Below are 12,516 nucleotides of genomic sequence, written 5' to 3'. Positions count from 1 at the left end.
TCCTCCTCCCCAGGACTGGGAGGTCTCTCCCTCCTCCTCCTCCTCCTCCTCCCCAGGACAGGGAAGTCTCTCCCTCCTCCTCCTCCTCCTCCTCCCCAGGACTGGGAGGTCTCTCCCTCCTCCTCCTCCTCCCCAGGACTGGGAGGTCTCTCCCTCCTCCTCCCCAGGACTGGTCTACATGGACATTTTGGAGAACCACTTTAAAGCATTGTGTCTAAGGGGTCTGTAAGTCATTCATTGGGGCAGGATTCTCTCAAGATTATTGGTTTATGAAAATGGAACGCTTGTGTTTCCAATGTTTCAAAACGGTTACCAAAGACAGTAATTTAGTTGTCCAAAATTCAACACCACAAGATATATCATAATAAAGTGGTTAATTAAAATGAATACGACCCACTCCGAAAAAGAACATGAAAACATCTGTATGATTTAATTCCAACATAAGATTTCACAATATTTACAAATATTATTATAAAATGGGGAGACTGAGCATGTCCGAGTACAAAGTAGAAACGATGGATGTTCACTTTGGGCCCACTAGGCCTGGAGGAGGAAGGAAAGAGCCTTACACACGCCCTGCTTGTGAGGACGGTGTCGCAGACTGACACCAACATTTAAGCAGATGATACAAACATACTGGATATCAGTCTTGATATCTTACATGCTGCAGATTCATCTGTTTTACCATCAGAGTCCTTGAGAAGATGAGAGGCGGTCTAGTCCAGAGTACCTTTAGAAAGAGCAAAAATCCAGATTCTTTAATATCACCCGGAAACAAATCAGTCAGTCAGTCAATGATTCCAGTTTGCCAACACAACATGAGCACTGTTGCAGGGCTGATTTCAACTGACTGACTTCATTATTCAAATAAATCGACACAGTCAGTCAACACAGATTTGAGGCTAAGGTGACACGACCTGTTGGTTAAAGTAACTTACCTTCAAGGAAGGCGAACTCATCTATGGCCTCTATTGCATTATCTTTCGAGAGGAGAGAATTACAAAGTATCGTTTACATATCAGTTACAACTATCAATACTTTTGAGATTTTGAGTAGTGGGCCATATTAATACCTACCAAGATCTTTTCTTTGCAACGTTTTCCGCTTTCCTTGTTGAGCGTACACAAGCGCATCTTTAGCGATCATCTCCACGAATAGTTCCTTAGAGAAGCAACACAATGTGTTGTCAATGCTAGACTCGAACCGACAATTCAACTAGCTAACCAGCTTCCAATAACGAAGTTTAATGACCTCGGGGGTCCTGATGGCTTACCGTGGCTTTGGCAATGATGAACACGGATTCTTGACTGGCGAGAGACACGTCAGGATCTGCCTTCATCAGAGCTTTAATGCGGGAGAGCGGTAACTTCACCAGGCGGTTCTGCGGAGCTACAATGGGCCCCGGTGGCTGAATATTCTCCTCCTCGGTATCGTTGCCCCGACCTTCCTCTTCGCTTCCACACCGGTCTGGGTCCGACTCCACAACTGCTGCCATGCTCTGGTCAGTAAACAAACGGTTTTTTTTTTTTCGGACGCTTGAAGCTTGAACCTTGCTAGCTTTTACGACAGCCGAACCATAACATTACTATCAACATGTGCTTTTGTGCTCAGAATGTATCCTCATTCGTCAACGCAGCACCCAGAAGTCCCGCCTCTCCCGCCATCTTTTCGGTTTGTACGATTGGCCGGATAGATAAACACGGACTGGCTATTGGTCTCAAATGTAAGCCAATCAACCCACCTTGAAGTATAGATGCGTGTTCAAAACTCTGGAGTTCTCAAATGTTGCGATCTGAAATATTCGAGTGCGTAAATCAAGTAATACTACACAATACTACATTTCAGACCTGCTCCAATTTTTTTTTACATCAAGCAATTGAAAGTGTATTTCAAAGTGACAACTTATAAGAAAATAAGTGTTTCATGTTTTCTATTAGATTTATTTTATATTACTACAGAAATCCATAGGGCTTCAAAACTAATGCTCTACCTGAAATACAATCATAATATAATCTAAAATGTCCTATAGAAGTGCCCGTGCAGCATTTTCAGTCTTACGTGACATGTTCCTGTTAGGGACTCTAATGGATATTAATACACGGGCCTAATAGGATTGGTTTGAGTGCGGAGGGTTGGTTTAGTGTCTGTCGGTGAGGATCATAGACAGTCCGTTCACCTTTGCCTCTGAGACGACACCAAAGCCTCGAGGTGGAGGCATGAAAGATTCACAGCTCTCAGGTAAGATGTTCCAAACTAATATTATTATCATTTTATTTCGTGGTAGATGTTATTATTGAAAGGATGGCAGCTTGTTCAGGCATGAAATAAGATTGAAGTTAATGTACTAAAGCACACACAACTATGTCTATATCTCGAATAGTTGCCCAGTTTATTTAGATCCCTACTATCTGATGGAGTAATAGAAATAGTTTATGCTCTTTGATGTATCGGGATGTAGCTAGATATCTACTGTAGTTTTGGGGGCAGGGTTTGTGTTTTCAAAGCAGTGTTGCAACTTGATATGATAGGTTTGTCATAATTATTCCTGTTTGTGTCTCAGAATTCTCAATGAACAGACAGCATCAGAAGGATGATATGAAAAAAAACGATTGGCAATGTTAAACAAATCTGACAGGACTCCAACCGGTAAATCAGATTTGTGCTTCAACTGAGCTTTGTATAAGATGCGCTGCATTCTTCTCCACTGTCCTAGTCACACAGAGTGTGTCAGTTAGGGCATTAAATAATCCTCTTGGACTGCACTAACAACACTGCGTCTATAAACAGAACTGTAATCCTGCCTTGTAATGGCAGGGTTTCTAACACAGACCCAGGCACCACAGGATGCCATTGATGTGGTCATTCAGGGCCCTGGATGACTCTGAATTTAGACCTGCAGCAGAAACAGCAGGTCAGAGAGTGAGAGATGTTTTCTTCAGCGCAAGGATAACTCTTCATTTGTGCTTGAATTATCCAATCATTGACCTTTAGAACCCTAGGTAAGGCCTTAATGGTTGTGTAACCTCTGTGGTTGTCTGTGACTGTGCTGAATGAGTGGAAGATTGTGGTGCTTATAACAGCTAGATCCAGTAGGACAGGGGCCATTTGAAAGTATATGGGATCCTTGTTTATAAGGGTGACATATCTTCTGGACTACAGTTATCATTTAGTTGAATCTACTGGAAAGAAATACATTTGTATTTAAGTTTCAAAACACCAAGTTCCAAATACAACACCTGGGGGTTCTGACTGTCTGATTCTCTAAAGAGATTTGGATGTCTGACCCCTGACCCCTGACCTCTTGACTGGAGACATCCATCTCATAACCCCTGATCTCTGATGACCCGAGGTGACCCCTTATGACCTTAGATCTCCCACGTAGCTACGATGAGGAACCTGAGATGATTTTACTTTGCTGTTCTTAAATATTGACACTTTACTTTAGATATGACACTTCTGTTAGTGGTTTAGAAGGCCTTCACACAGTCACTGGCATTCTTTGAAACTGGAGGTTATAATAATGCTGACCAGCCGTTTGTGAACCATGACGTCCTATTCACAAGACGTCACTATGCATATTGAGATGACACAGTCACAGTGACATGCTATACCTGTGGGAAATCGATGTAGGTCAATCTCATTACCACTGCAGTCCTGTAAGAGTCTTGTCACATACAGGACATCACCATCACCACAGGCAGGCAGTCAGCCAGGGATCCAGTCAGCCAGGGATCCAGTCAGCCAGGGATCCAGTCAGCCAGGCAGGCAGTCAGCCAGGCAGGCAGGCAGTCAGGCAGGCAGTCAGCCAGGCAGGCAGGCAGTCAGCCATCATGCATGGTGTGCTCCGTTTACAAAACATCCCCCTCTCTGTTCTGTTCTCCCGCGGTGGCTGCAGGCAACCAATCAAGACAGGGATGGCCCAGAAGGAAGGAGGAGAAGAAGGAGAAGAAGACTGAGGCGCCGGTGGAGAAGGTGGTGAGGCCGCTAGCCCGACTCATCCCGGAGGTGACCACCGAACAGAGGATGAGGCAGACTCCGTTCGAGCGCGTGGTTTACGACATGGTGCACAACGAGCGTGTGGTGAACGACCTGATCCTGGGCCGCAGGGTGGGCTTCTACGAGCTACGCGGGGACATCGGAGAGGGGAACTTCTCTCACGTCCGCCTCGGCATCCACGCCCTGACCAAAGGTGAGGCAGAGGATCCACTTGTTTGTCCGAATCTCCATGACTACCCCACACACGGCCTCTATGTCCGCATCTCCATGACTACCCCACACACGGCCTCTATGTCCGCATCTCCATGACTACCCCACACACAACCTCTATGTCCGGTCTCCCTGACTACCCCACACAGCCCCTGCCTCCAGGGGTGTGCAGTATTAGACAGGTTGAGCCTGCATACTACAGGACAGAGGGTGGGCGCCCAGATAAGCACCTCTGATTATCCCAGGCCCCCCTTCACCCCCCAGGAGGGATTCACCTCATTTTGTATTATTCATCTCTTCAATTTCTGACTGCCGGGCAAATAGCACAGGAGAGAATGTGGTGTGTGTGCGTCTCTGTGTGTGTGTGTGTTCGTCTGTCTGTGTGTATGTCTGTGTGTGTGTGTGTGCAGGGGGTCTCAAGACACATTCTTGTACGACCACAGTAAGACTCGGAAAGGATTCCAATTAAATTAGTCCAGTTATGGTCTCATCACCCTGTCAGGTCCTCTCAACTCTTCCTCTCTCCCCCCCTCCCCCCCCTCTCCCCCCCCTCCCCCCCCTCTCCCCCCCTCCCCCCTCTAAAAGAGAGAGTCGCCATCAAGATCATGGACAAACTGCGTTTGGATAAGAAGCACCAGAACCTGTTCACCTCTGAGATCTCCTGCATGGAGCAGCTGTCCCACCCTAACCTGGTGCGTCTCTACGAGGTGATGGAGACCAGCAAGTGGCTGTACCTGGTCATGGAGTACGGCAGTGGGGGAGACCTGTTCACCAGGATCATCAGCAAGGGACGTCTGTCAGACATGGAGACCAAGCTCATCTTCACCCAAATACTGTCAGCTGTCAAACACATGGTAGGCCCCAACACCATCCCTGACTTACTGTCTCTCTCTCTCTGTCTCTCTCTGTCTCTCTCTGTCTCTCTCTCTTTCTCTCTCTCTCTCTCTCTCTCTCTCTCTCTCTCTCTCTCTCTCTCTCTCTCTCTCTCTCTCTCTCTCTCTCTCTCTCTTCCTTCCTTCATGTCTCAGTGTCTCTCTCTCTCTTCCTTCCTTTATGTCTCAGTGTCTCTCTCTCTCCGCTTCCTTGCACCCTCTCATCGTCTCCCGTGTGTTCTCCGTCCAGCATGACTCCAACATCGTCCACCGGGACCTGAAGGCTGAGAACGTGTTCTATACCACCAGCTACTGTGTGAAGGTTGGAGACCTTGGCTTCAGCACAGTGAGTGGCACCAGCGAGGTCCTGGACACCTTCTGTGGCTCCCCACCCTACGCTGCCCCTGAACTCTTCAGGGACAAGGTGAGATCTCTGTTCAGAAGGACGCTGAGAACTTGTTCTGCTGGGGGGAGGGGAGGATGGGTGGGGGTAAGAAATAATGAAAGATGACGATGTCATTCCCCCTCAGGGCTACGTGGGGCGCTATGTTGACATCTGGGCCCTGGGCGTCTTGCTTTACTTCATGGTGACGGCCTCCATGCCCTTCCATGCCGACAACCTGGGCCGGCTCAAGCGCTGCATCCTGCAGGGCGCCTACACCGTCCCCGATTACGTGGTCGACCCCTGCCAGCTCACCATCAAAGGCCTGCTGCGTCCCGTGCCGGTCGACCGCCCCACCCTCTCCCAGATCATGAACAACAGCTGGCTGAGGGGCATCGAGTACCCACAGCCCTACAGCCCCATGCCAGTCACCCCAGAACACTTTGCAGATACCCCCACCCAGGCCAAGGGCAATGCCCAGGCCCAGCCCCAGGCCCAGCCCCAGGCCCAGCCCCATGCCCAGGCCCAGCCCCAGGCCCAGCCCCATGCCCAGGCCCAGCCCCAGGCCCAGGCCCAGCCCCAGGCCCAGGCCCAGCCTCTGTGTGTGGAGCAGCAGGAGGTGAAGAGCGCCCTGGCCGAGGTGGGCATCATAGCGATCCACATTCAGAACAATGAGTGCAAAGACAGCCGCAGTCCCATCACGGGCACCTACCGGATCCTGCTGCACAGGACCCAGAAGAGGAGGTTGGGGGAGGCGGTGGGGTACTCTGCTCTCTACCCTGAGGACTACGGGGCCAAAGGAGTCGCCACCGTGGTGAAACACCACCCCTCGTCTGTCTGTGTGATCATATAGACTAACCCACACGCAGTTACTGCATGCTCCACCCTCGGGAAGTCGGGAGAATCTCAGGTAAACAGCACCATCTGTGCTTGAAGAAGGAAGGAAGGAAGGAGGGAGGGAGGGAGGGAGGGAGGGAGGGAGGGAGGGAGGGAGGGAGGGAGGGAGGGAGGGAGGGAGGGAGGGAGGGAGAGAGAGAGAGAGAGAGAGAGAGAGAGAGAGAGAGAGAGAGAGGTGACAGCAGGAAAACAATGGGTTTAGCTTAAGACACTAATGAACACTAGAGGTCATCACTTTACCTTATTAACTTATATCTTTGTGACATATCTTCCTCTCCTCCTGACCCCCTATCTCTATCCACTCTGTAACTAGCCATGGCTTGTTAAGTGAATTGCATCATGGTAAGCTGTGAGCATAACTGACGCACAAGATGATAGCGGTCAGTGTCGTCCAATCCTCTTCATTCCTGCTCTGAGGCTTACACGCTCTCAGGCTGTGGACGTTTGGTTTCAGTTCATGGATTGTTTGACCCTGCTGTGTTCAGCCACAGGGATGCAAAACCATAGTAAAACTCTTTTTTTTTTTTACTTTGGAGCACAATATATGCACACATGCATTAGCTATGGGCTAAACTCATCCTCGTATACCACTTGTTGGGGTAGATTTATGGCGCACGATTAGTCAAGTCAAGTCTTTTATTTGTCAGGTGCACAGAGCAACACAAGGTTAGACTGGGCACTGAAATTCTTAAGACAAGACAACGCAAGCACTTGGCATAACATAACATATAAGTACACAGAACAAATTTACATCTATGCTGAGCTTAGATAAGTGAACTTCCTAAATATACAGATAGCAATAAATAAACGACTATACTAACCCTAACACTAAAACTTCCTAAATTACAGATAACAATAAATAGTACGCTATACTAACCCTAATACACAAAAAAAAAAAAAAAAAAAAAAAAAAAAAAAAAAAAAAAACCTGTTACAACCCTATAAACTAATCTAACCTAAATGGAGTACAGTGCAGTAGTGCAAATTTACAGATCAGTGACTTTGTCAATGACCAAACAGGAGCCTGGTGGCGAGGTACAGTAGTGCAATGTTACTGAAAGAGCAACCAGTAGCTGAAAGTGACAGTGTATAAGTGACTAGTGTGCAGTAAAAATGTCCATATCAGTGTCCATTGAGAAGCCTGATGACCCTTGGGTAGAAACTGTTGTCCAGTCTGCGTGTGCGCGACCGGATGCTGCGGTAACGCCTGCCAGAAGGCAACGGGGTAAAGAGACTGAAGGATGGGTGGGAACAGTCTCTTAGAATCCTGCTGGCTTTCCTAAGGCAACGTGTGTGGTAGGTGTCCTGTAGGGCTGGGAGCTTCCTGCCGATGATGAACTCAGCAGAACGGACCACACTTCGTAGGGCCTTGCGGTCCCGGTCTGTGCAGCTCCCATACCACACTGTGATACAACCAGTCAGAATGCTTTCTATAGTGCATCTGTAAAAGTTAGTAAGGATGACTGAGTCCATACCAAACTTCTTCAGTCTCCTCAGGAAGAAGAGGCGCTTACGGGCCGTTTTGACCACCTTGTCCGTGTGAACAGACCAGGTGAGGTCATTGCTGATGTTCACCCCGAGGAACTTGAAGCAGCTGACCTTCTCCACTTCCGATCCATTGATGAATAGGGGTGCATGCTCCTCCTCCTGCCGCCTCCTAAAGTCCACAATCATCTCCTTGGTCTTGCTGATGTTAAGAGAGAGGTTGTTGTCCTGGCACCATGATGTCAGGGTGTCAACCTCCTCTCTGTAGGCTGACTCGTCACTGTCAGAGATGAGGCCCACGATGGTTGTGTCGTCAGCAAACTTAACGAGGAGGTTGGAGCTGTGCGTAGCCGCACAGTCGTGGGTGAACAAGGAGAACAGGAGAGGGCTGAGCACACAGCCCTGGGGGGTGCCTGTGTTGGTGATCAGTACAGATGAAGTGCGGTCACCGATTCTCACCACCTGTGGCCTCCCCGTCAGGAAGTGGAAGATCCACTTGCAGAGGGAGGTGCTTAGTCCCAGGTCCACAAGCTTGGAGACCAGTCTGGAGGGGATGATGGTGTTGAATGCAGAGCTGTAGTCAATGAACAGCATCCTCACATATGTATTCCCCTTGTCCAGGTGGGAGAGAGCGGTGTGCATGGTCAGAGCGATGGCATCGTCTGTAGACCTATTGGACCGGTATGCAAACTGCATAGGGTCCAGTGTGGGGGGCAGCGAGGAGCAGATGAATGATTTGACTAGCCGCTCGAAGCACTTCATGATGATAGAGGTCAGTGCTATTGGGCGATAGTCATTCAGACATGTGACCTTGGTGTTCTTGGGCACAGGGATGATGGTGGTCCTCTTGAAGCAGGTGGGGAGTACAGACAGGTTAAGGGAGAGGTTGAAGATGTCACTGAAGACCCCTGCCAGCTGGTCAGCGCAGCCCCTAAGGGCCCTACCTGATATGCCGTCTGGGCCAGGTGCCTTGCGAGGGTTGATCTTCTTAAAGCATAGCCTCACCTCAGCTACAGTTAGTGTAGGCACACCACTGGCTTGGCCTTCAGGTAGCTCCACTGCAGGGGGTTCACTGTCCCTCTCAAAGCGAGCGTAGAAGGAGTTCAGCTCGTCTGGCAGTAGGACAGAAGACTGGGTCTCATTGTAGCCTCTCCCTTTGTATTCTGTAATGGCTTTAAGTCCACTCCACATGCGCCTGGGGTCAGAGCCATGGTAGCTGGACTCCACCTTGGTCCTGTAGGCCCTTTTCGCTGCTTTGATGGCCTTCAGAAGGTCGTATCTGGCCTTCCTGTACTCATCAGGGTCCCCAGAATTAAAGGCGACAGTACGGGCTCTCAGCTTGGCCCGGACCGCGGCATCAACCCAGGGCTTCTGATTTGGGAAAGACCGGACAACCTTCTTGGGGACAACGTCATCAATGCAGTGCTGGATGTAGCTGGAGACAGTGTCTGAGTATTCGTTAATGTCCCCATCTGCTGCGTCCCTGAACATCAGCCAGTCAGTGGTGTCAAAGCAGTCCTGGAGGGTCGCCACACACTCGTCACTCCATAGGTGAACTGACCTCTCAACCGGTCTGACCTGTTTGAGCTTTTGTTCATATGCGGGGAGAAGAAGAATGGAGGTGTGATCAGCCTTCCCAAAGGCAGGGCGGGGGAGGGGTTTGTAACTGCCCTTGAATGTTGTATAACAATGGTCAAGGATCTGGTCTCCACGTGTGAAGAAGTCAATGTGCTGATAGTATTTGGGCAGGACTTTCTTCATGTTAGCTCTGTTGAAATCACCAACAACAATGAAGGCTGCCTCTGGGTGCACATTTTCCAGACCATTGATAATCCCATACAGTTCATCCAAAGCAGCGGCCTTGTCTACCTGGGGGGGGATGTAGACTGCACTCATGACGACCGCAGTGAATTCCCGAGGTAGATAGAAGGGTCTGATTTTTACAGTTAGCAGCTCAAGGACCGGAGAGCAGTGAGATGCTAATACCGCTACATCCGTAGCCCAGAGAGAGTTAACCATAACACAGACCCCTCCGCCCCTGCACTTCCCTGAGTCAGCTGTTCTGTCCTGGCGGTATATGACAGAACAGCTGACTCAGGGAAGTGCAGGGGCGGAGGATTATCTATATGTCACCAGTCTTTGTCTCCATATTGAATCACAAGGTTAGGCAGGTTATCTTTAGCCTGAGGAGGACCGAACACTGGACCAAGAGGAGAGAATTTACAGAACTTTGATATGAAACCTCAAACACTTGTATGCCTTCAACATCGATTACATTTAAATATGTAATTAATCACATCTGCAGTTGCACTGATTGTAAATATTATGTACAGTTTGTGTGTACCGTTTTATTAGCGTACATCTATGTGGAAAAATATGCATTAGTGAAACATTTGGATAACATCCAAGTTTAAAAATGTTTGGGGGGATTTTATAAATGTATGTTATAAGCACTGAAGCTGTTATAGTGCTGCATATTACTTATGAAGTGACAAATGACAACGTAAGCATTTTATAGAAATGCTTTAGTGCTGCTGTGTAATCTGGAGTGTGAAAAGATATCACACCAAAAGAGTTCAAACGCATAGTATTTTTTTTTAAGTCTATATCTGAAATACATAACTATGACGTAACGTTAAAATATTTATAAAGTAATTTGTATGCTTTTTCAGACATGTAATAGGTTTCCAAAGGGCAATGTCGCCTACTTGCAATTGCACTTCAGACCAGCAGGGGGCACCGTTTGACAAGAGACGACCGCTCTTAGACAAAAATGACGTAATGGGCCTACATTTGGGCCTAGATTTAGGCTTACATAGTCGATAAATTCAATATGACTCCATAAAAAAAATATAAACTCGAGATCTTTTGACATGTTATCTACTGCAATTGTAAAACATGTATCGATGTACGGAGCAGTAGTGTCAATTAAACTGATGATTGATATCTGCTGGATGTGTTGGGAGATCATAAATAGGCTACTTGTGTAAACCCCTTTCTCCATAACGTACAGTTCAGCATGTATAAAAATAAGAATCGTTGTCTACAAACTGCCTCTCCTCTCACTCAACACGTAAAACCATCCTTTGCCCCCGGGCTGGTTGTATGCTTTTATCTCCTCTGATCTCCAGTGAGATCCATTTACTCCCACAACCAAGTTTCTGCCTCATTCCTTGGTGCCAGATGCGGCTCGTTTCTACTTGTTCGAGTTGAAATGTGAAATGTGCTGGCCCTCAACTGACAAGACTTACGACTTTTGCAATAACATCCTTCTGGGTCGGTTGCTTCCTACTAAGACAAAATGTGTCTCTCTCTTGTGTGTGTGTGTGTGTGTGTGTGTGTGTGATCGGGTGTTTGTGTGTGGTTACATTGAGAGATAAACCAGATTACATGTGCCCGACCCTAATTTTATGCCCAAATCAATCGCTCCTTAGGGTTGTAGCCTACTCAGCGACAATGTGTAGGTGTGTAAATATCTGAATGTTTCCTCTCAGCTTCAGCAAGAGATCAATCTTCTGAATGTATGACATTGACACATCTGTTTGTGTTGTAGTGAGCTGGGAACTGATTGACAGGACGCTTTTGGCCATAGTGAGTTATAGTTTATGGACGTCAAGATATGGAAGAGAGAGCGATGTAGGCCCGCAGCTTCCATCGCGGCCTCCATCGCAGTAACGGAACCGCAAAAAAATATAACGGACTGAATTGCACTGCGGTCAGACAATGTGTCCGGTGAAGAATGAGAACAAACTGTAAGAACATGTGCACACCTGACTGTGGCGGTCTGTTTGACTGGGTGGATCTTTCTGAAGTTAAGCTTGGTTACCTCACATCACCCCCACAATTAAATTAATTTCAACTGTGTCAAAGCCACACACACATAAGTCTCGAGAATATATATGAACTGTGTGTTTGCACGGTTAATTTCACGATTACATGGTTGATTTCAGCTTTACTTCGATATTCCTGATCAGAATGACACTTCAGAACTTTAATTTACTGTAGCATTATAGCAAAGATCTCGAGCATGAATATTGCGCAAGACTGTATAGAAATGTACAAATGAACATCAGTGATGGATTTATGAACTTAATGTTACTGTCATCATATTATTTTGCTACAGGCTCCAGGAGCTTACATTGCTCACTATGTTTTTTTTCCCGCAGGAAAAAAATGAGTCATTCACCTACAAAGGTCATTACAAAACCACTGTTCAACACTTTCGTTTTTTTTCCGCTGTTCTCTTATTCTTGAGAAATAGCCTGAATCTGGTCCAAATATGTTGTTTCTGAGTGTAGGCCTATTTGGTACAATGAGTTCTGGAATGATAACACACAGCTTTCTCCGTATTTGATTAGCATGTCTTGATTCGCCCCACATGTGAACAAAAACCGATCTTAAACATCTGTCGGCACTCGGCAGAGATTCCAACATATGGAAGAGGAGATTAAAGCTAATGCATTAGCTTCATTTCAAATAGTCTTTGATAATAAAAAATAAAAAATACAAACATACGAATGTTTAACAGAAGAACTTACATTTGGCAAACATGAAGACATAAGACAGAACGGGTGTTGAAACTGTTAAAAGAAAGCATCCTTTCTCGACATTAATGCCGTTGTGTCTATATCGCCACATGAACACGGTAAGCATTGCCACTCCGTCTCAAGCCCC

The 12,516-nt window shown here is 47.3% G+C and overlaps 2 protein-coding genes across 2 annotated transcripts; one reads left to right on the top strand and one right to left on the bottom strand.

Moving 5' to 3' along the window:
* Positions 1–407: 407 nt before the first annotated feature.
* On the bottom strand, positions 408–1,634 carry pole4 (polymerase (DNA-directed), epsilon 4, accessory subunit). Its single transcript, XM_047014531.1, has 4 exons — positions 1,274–1,634; positions 1,077–1,161; positions 939–980; positions 408–730 (listed from the first exon to the last, which is right to left on the bottom strand). Exons 1-4 carry the CDS (start codon positions 1,493–1,495, stop codon positions 717–719), a joined length of 363 nt encoding a protein of 120 aa, XP_046870487.1. The 5' UTR covers positions 1,496–1,634; the 3' UTR covers positions 408–716.
* A 582-nt stretch (positions 1,635–2,216) lies between these two features.
* LOC124462857 (serine/threonine-protein kinase NIM1) lies at positions 2,217–6,373 on the top strand. Its single transcript, XM_047014530.1, has 6 exons — positions 2,217–2,238; positions 3,896–4,189; positions 4,792–5,060; positions 5,329–5,502; positions 5,609–5,905; positions 6,044–6,373. Exons 1-6 carry the CDS (start codon positions 2,217–2,219, stop codon positions 6,311–6,313), a joined length of 1,326 nt encoding a protein of 441 aa, XP_046870486.1. The 3' UTR covers positions 6,314–6,373.
* Positions 6,374–12,516: the final 6,143 nt, after the last annotated feature.

This window comes from Hypomesus transpacificus, unplaced genomic scaffold (genome assembly GCF_021917145.1).
Source record: "Hypomesus transpacificus isolate Combined female unplaced genomic scaffold, fHypTra1 scaffold_256, whole genome shotgun sequence".
Taxonomy (NCBI): Eukaryota; Metazoa; Chordata; class Actinopteri; order Osmeriformes; family Osmeridae; genus Hypomesus; species Hypomesus transpacificus.
The sequence above is the reverse complement of the archived record's forward strand: the minus strand, read 5'-3'. Positions and strand labels throughout refer to the sequence as shown.

Coding starts and splice junctions, on each gene's coding strand:
- pole4 (XM_047014531.1), bottom strand. CDS start 1,495: ATGGCAGCAGTTGTGGAGTCGGACCCAGACCGGTGTGGAAGCGAAGAG. Junction 1,162..1,273: donor TCATCATTGCCAAAGCCACG/GTAAGCCATCAG, acceptor TGCTTCTCTAAG/GAACTATTCGTGGAGATGAT. Junction 981..1,076: donor GTTGCAAAGAAAAGATCTTG/GTAGGTATTAAT, acceptor TCCTCTCGAAAG/ATAATGCAATAGAGGCCATA.
- LOC124462857 (XM_047014530.1), top strand. CDS start 2,217: ATGAAAGATTCACAGCTCTCAG. Junction 5,503..5,608: donor CTGAACTCTTCAGGGACAAG/GTGAGATCTCTG, acceptor ATTCCCCCTCAG/GGCTACGTGGGGCGCTATGT. Junction 5,906..6,043: donor CAGTCACCCCAGAACACTTT/GCAGATACCCCC, acceptor GCCCAGCCCCAG/GCCCAGGCCCAGCCTCTGTG.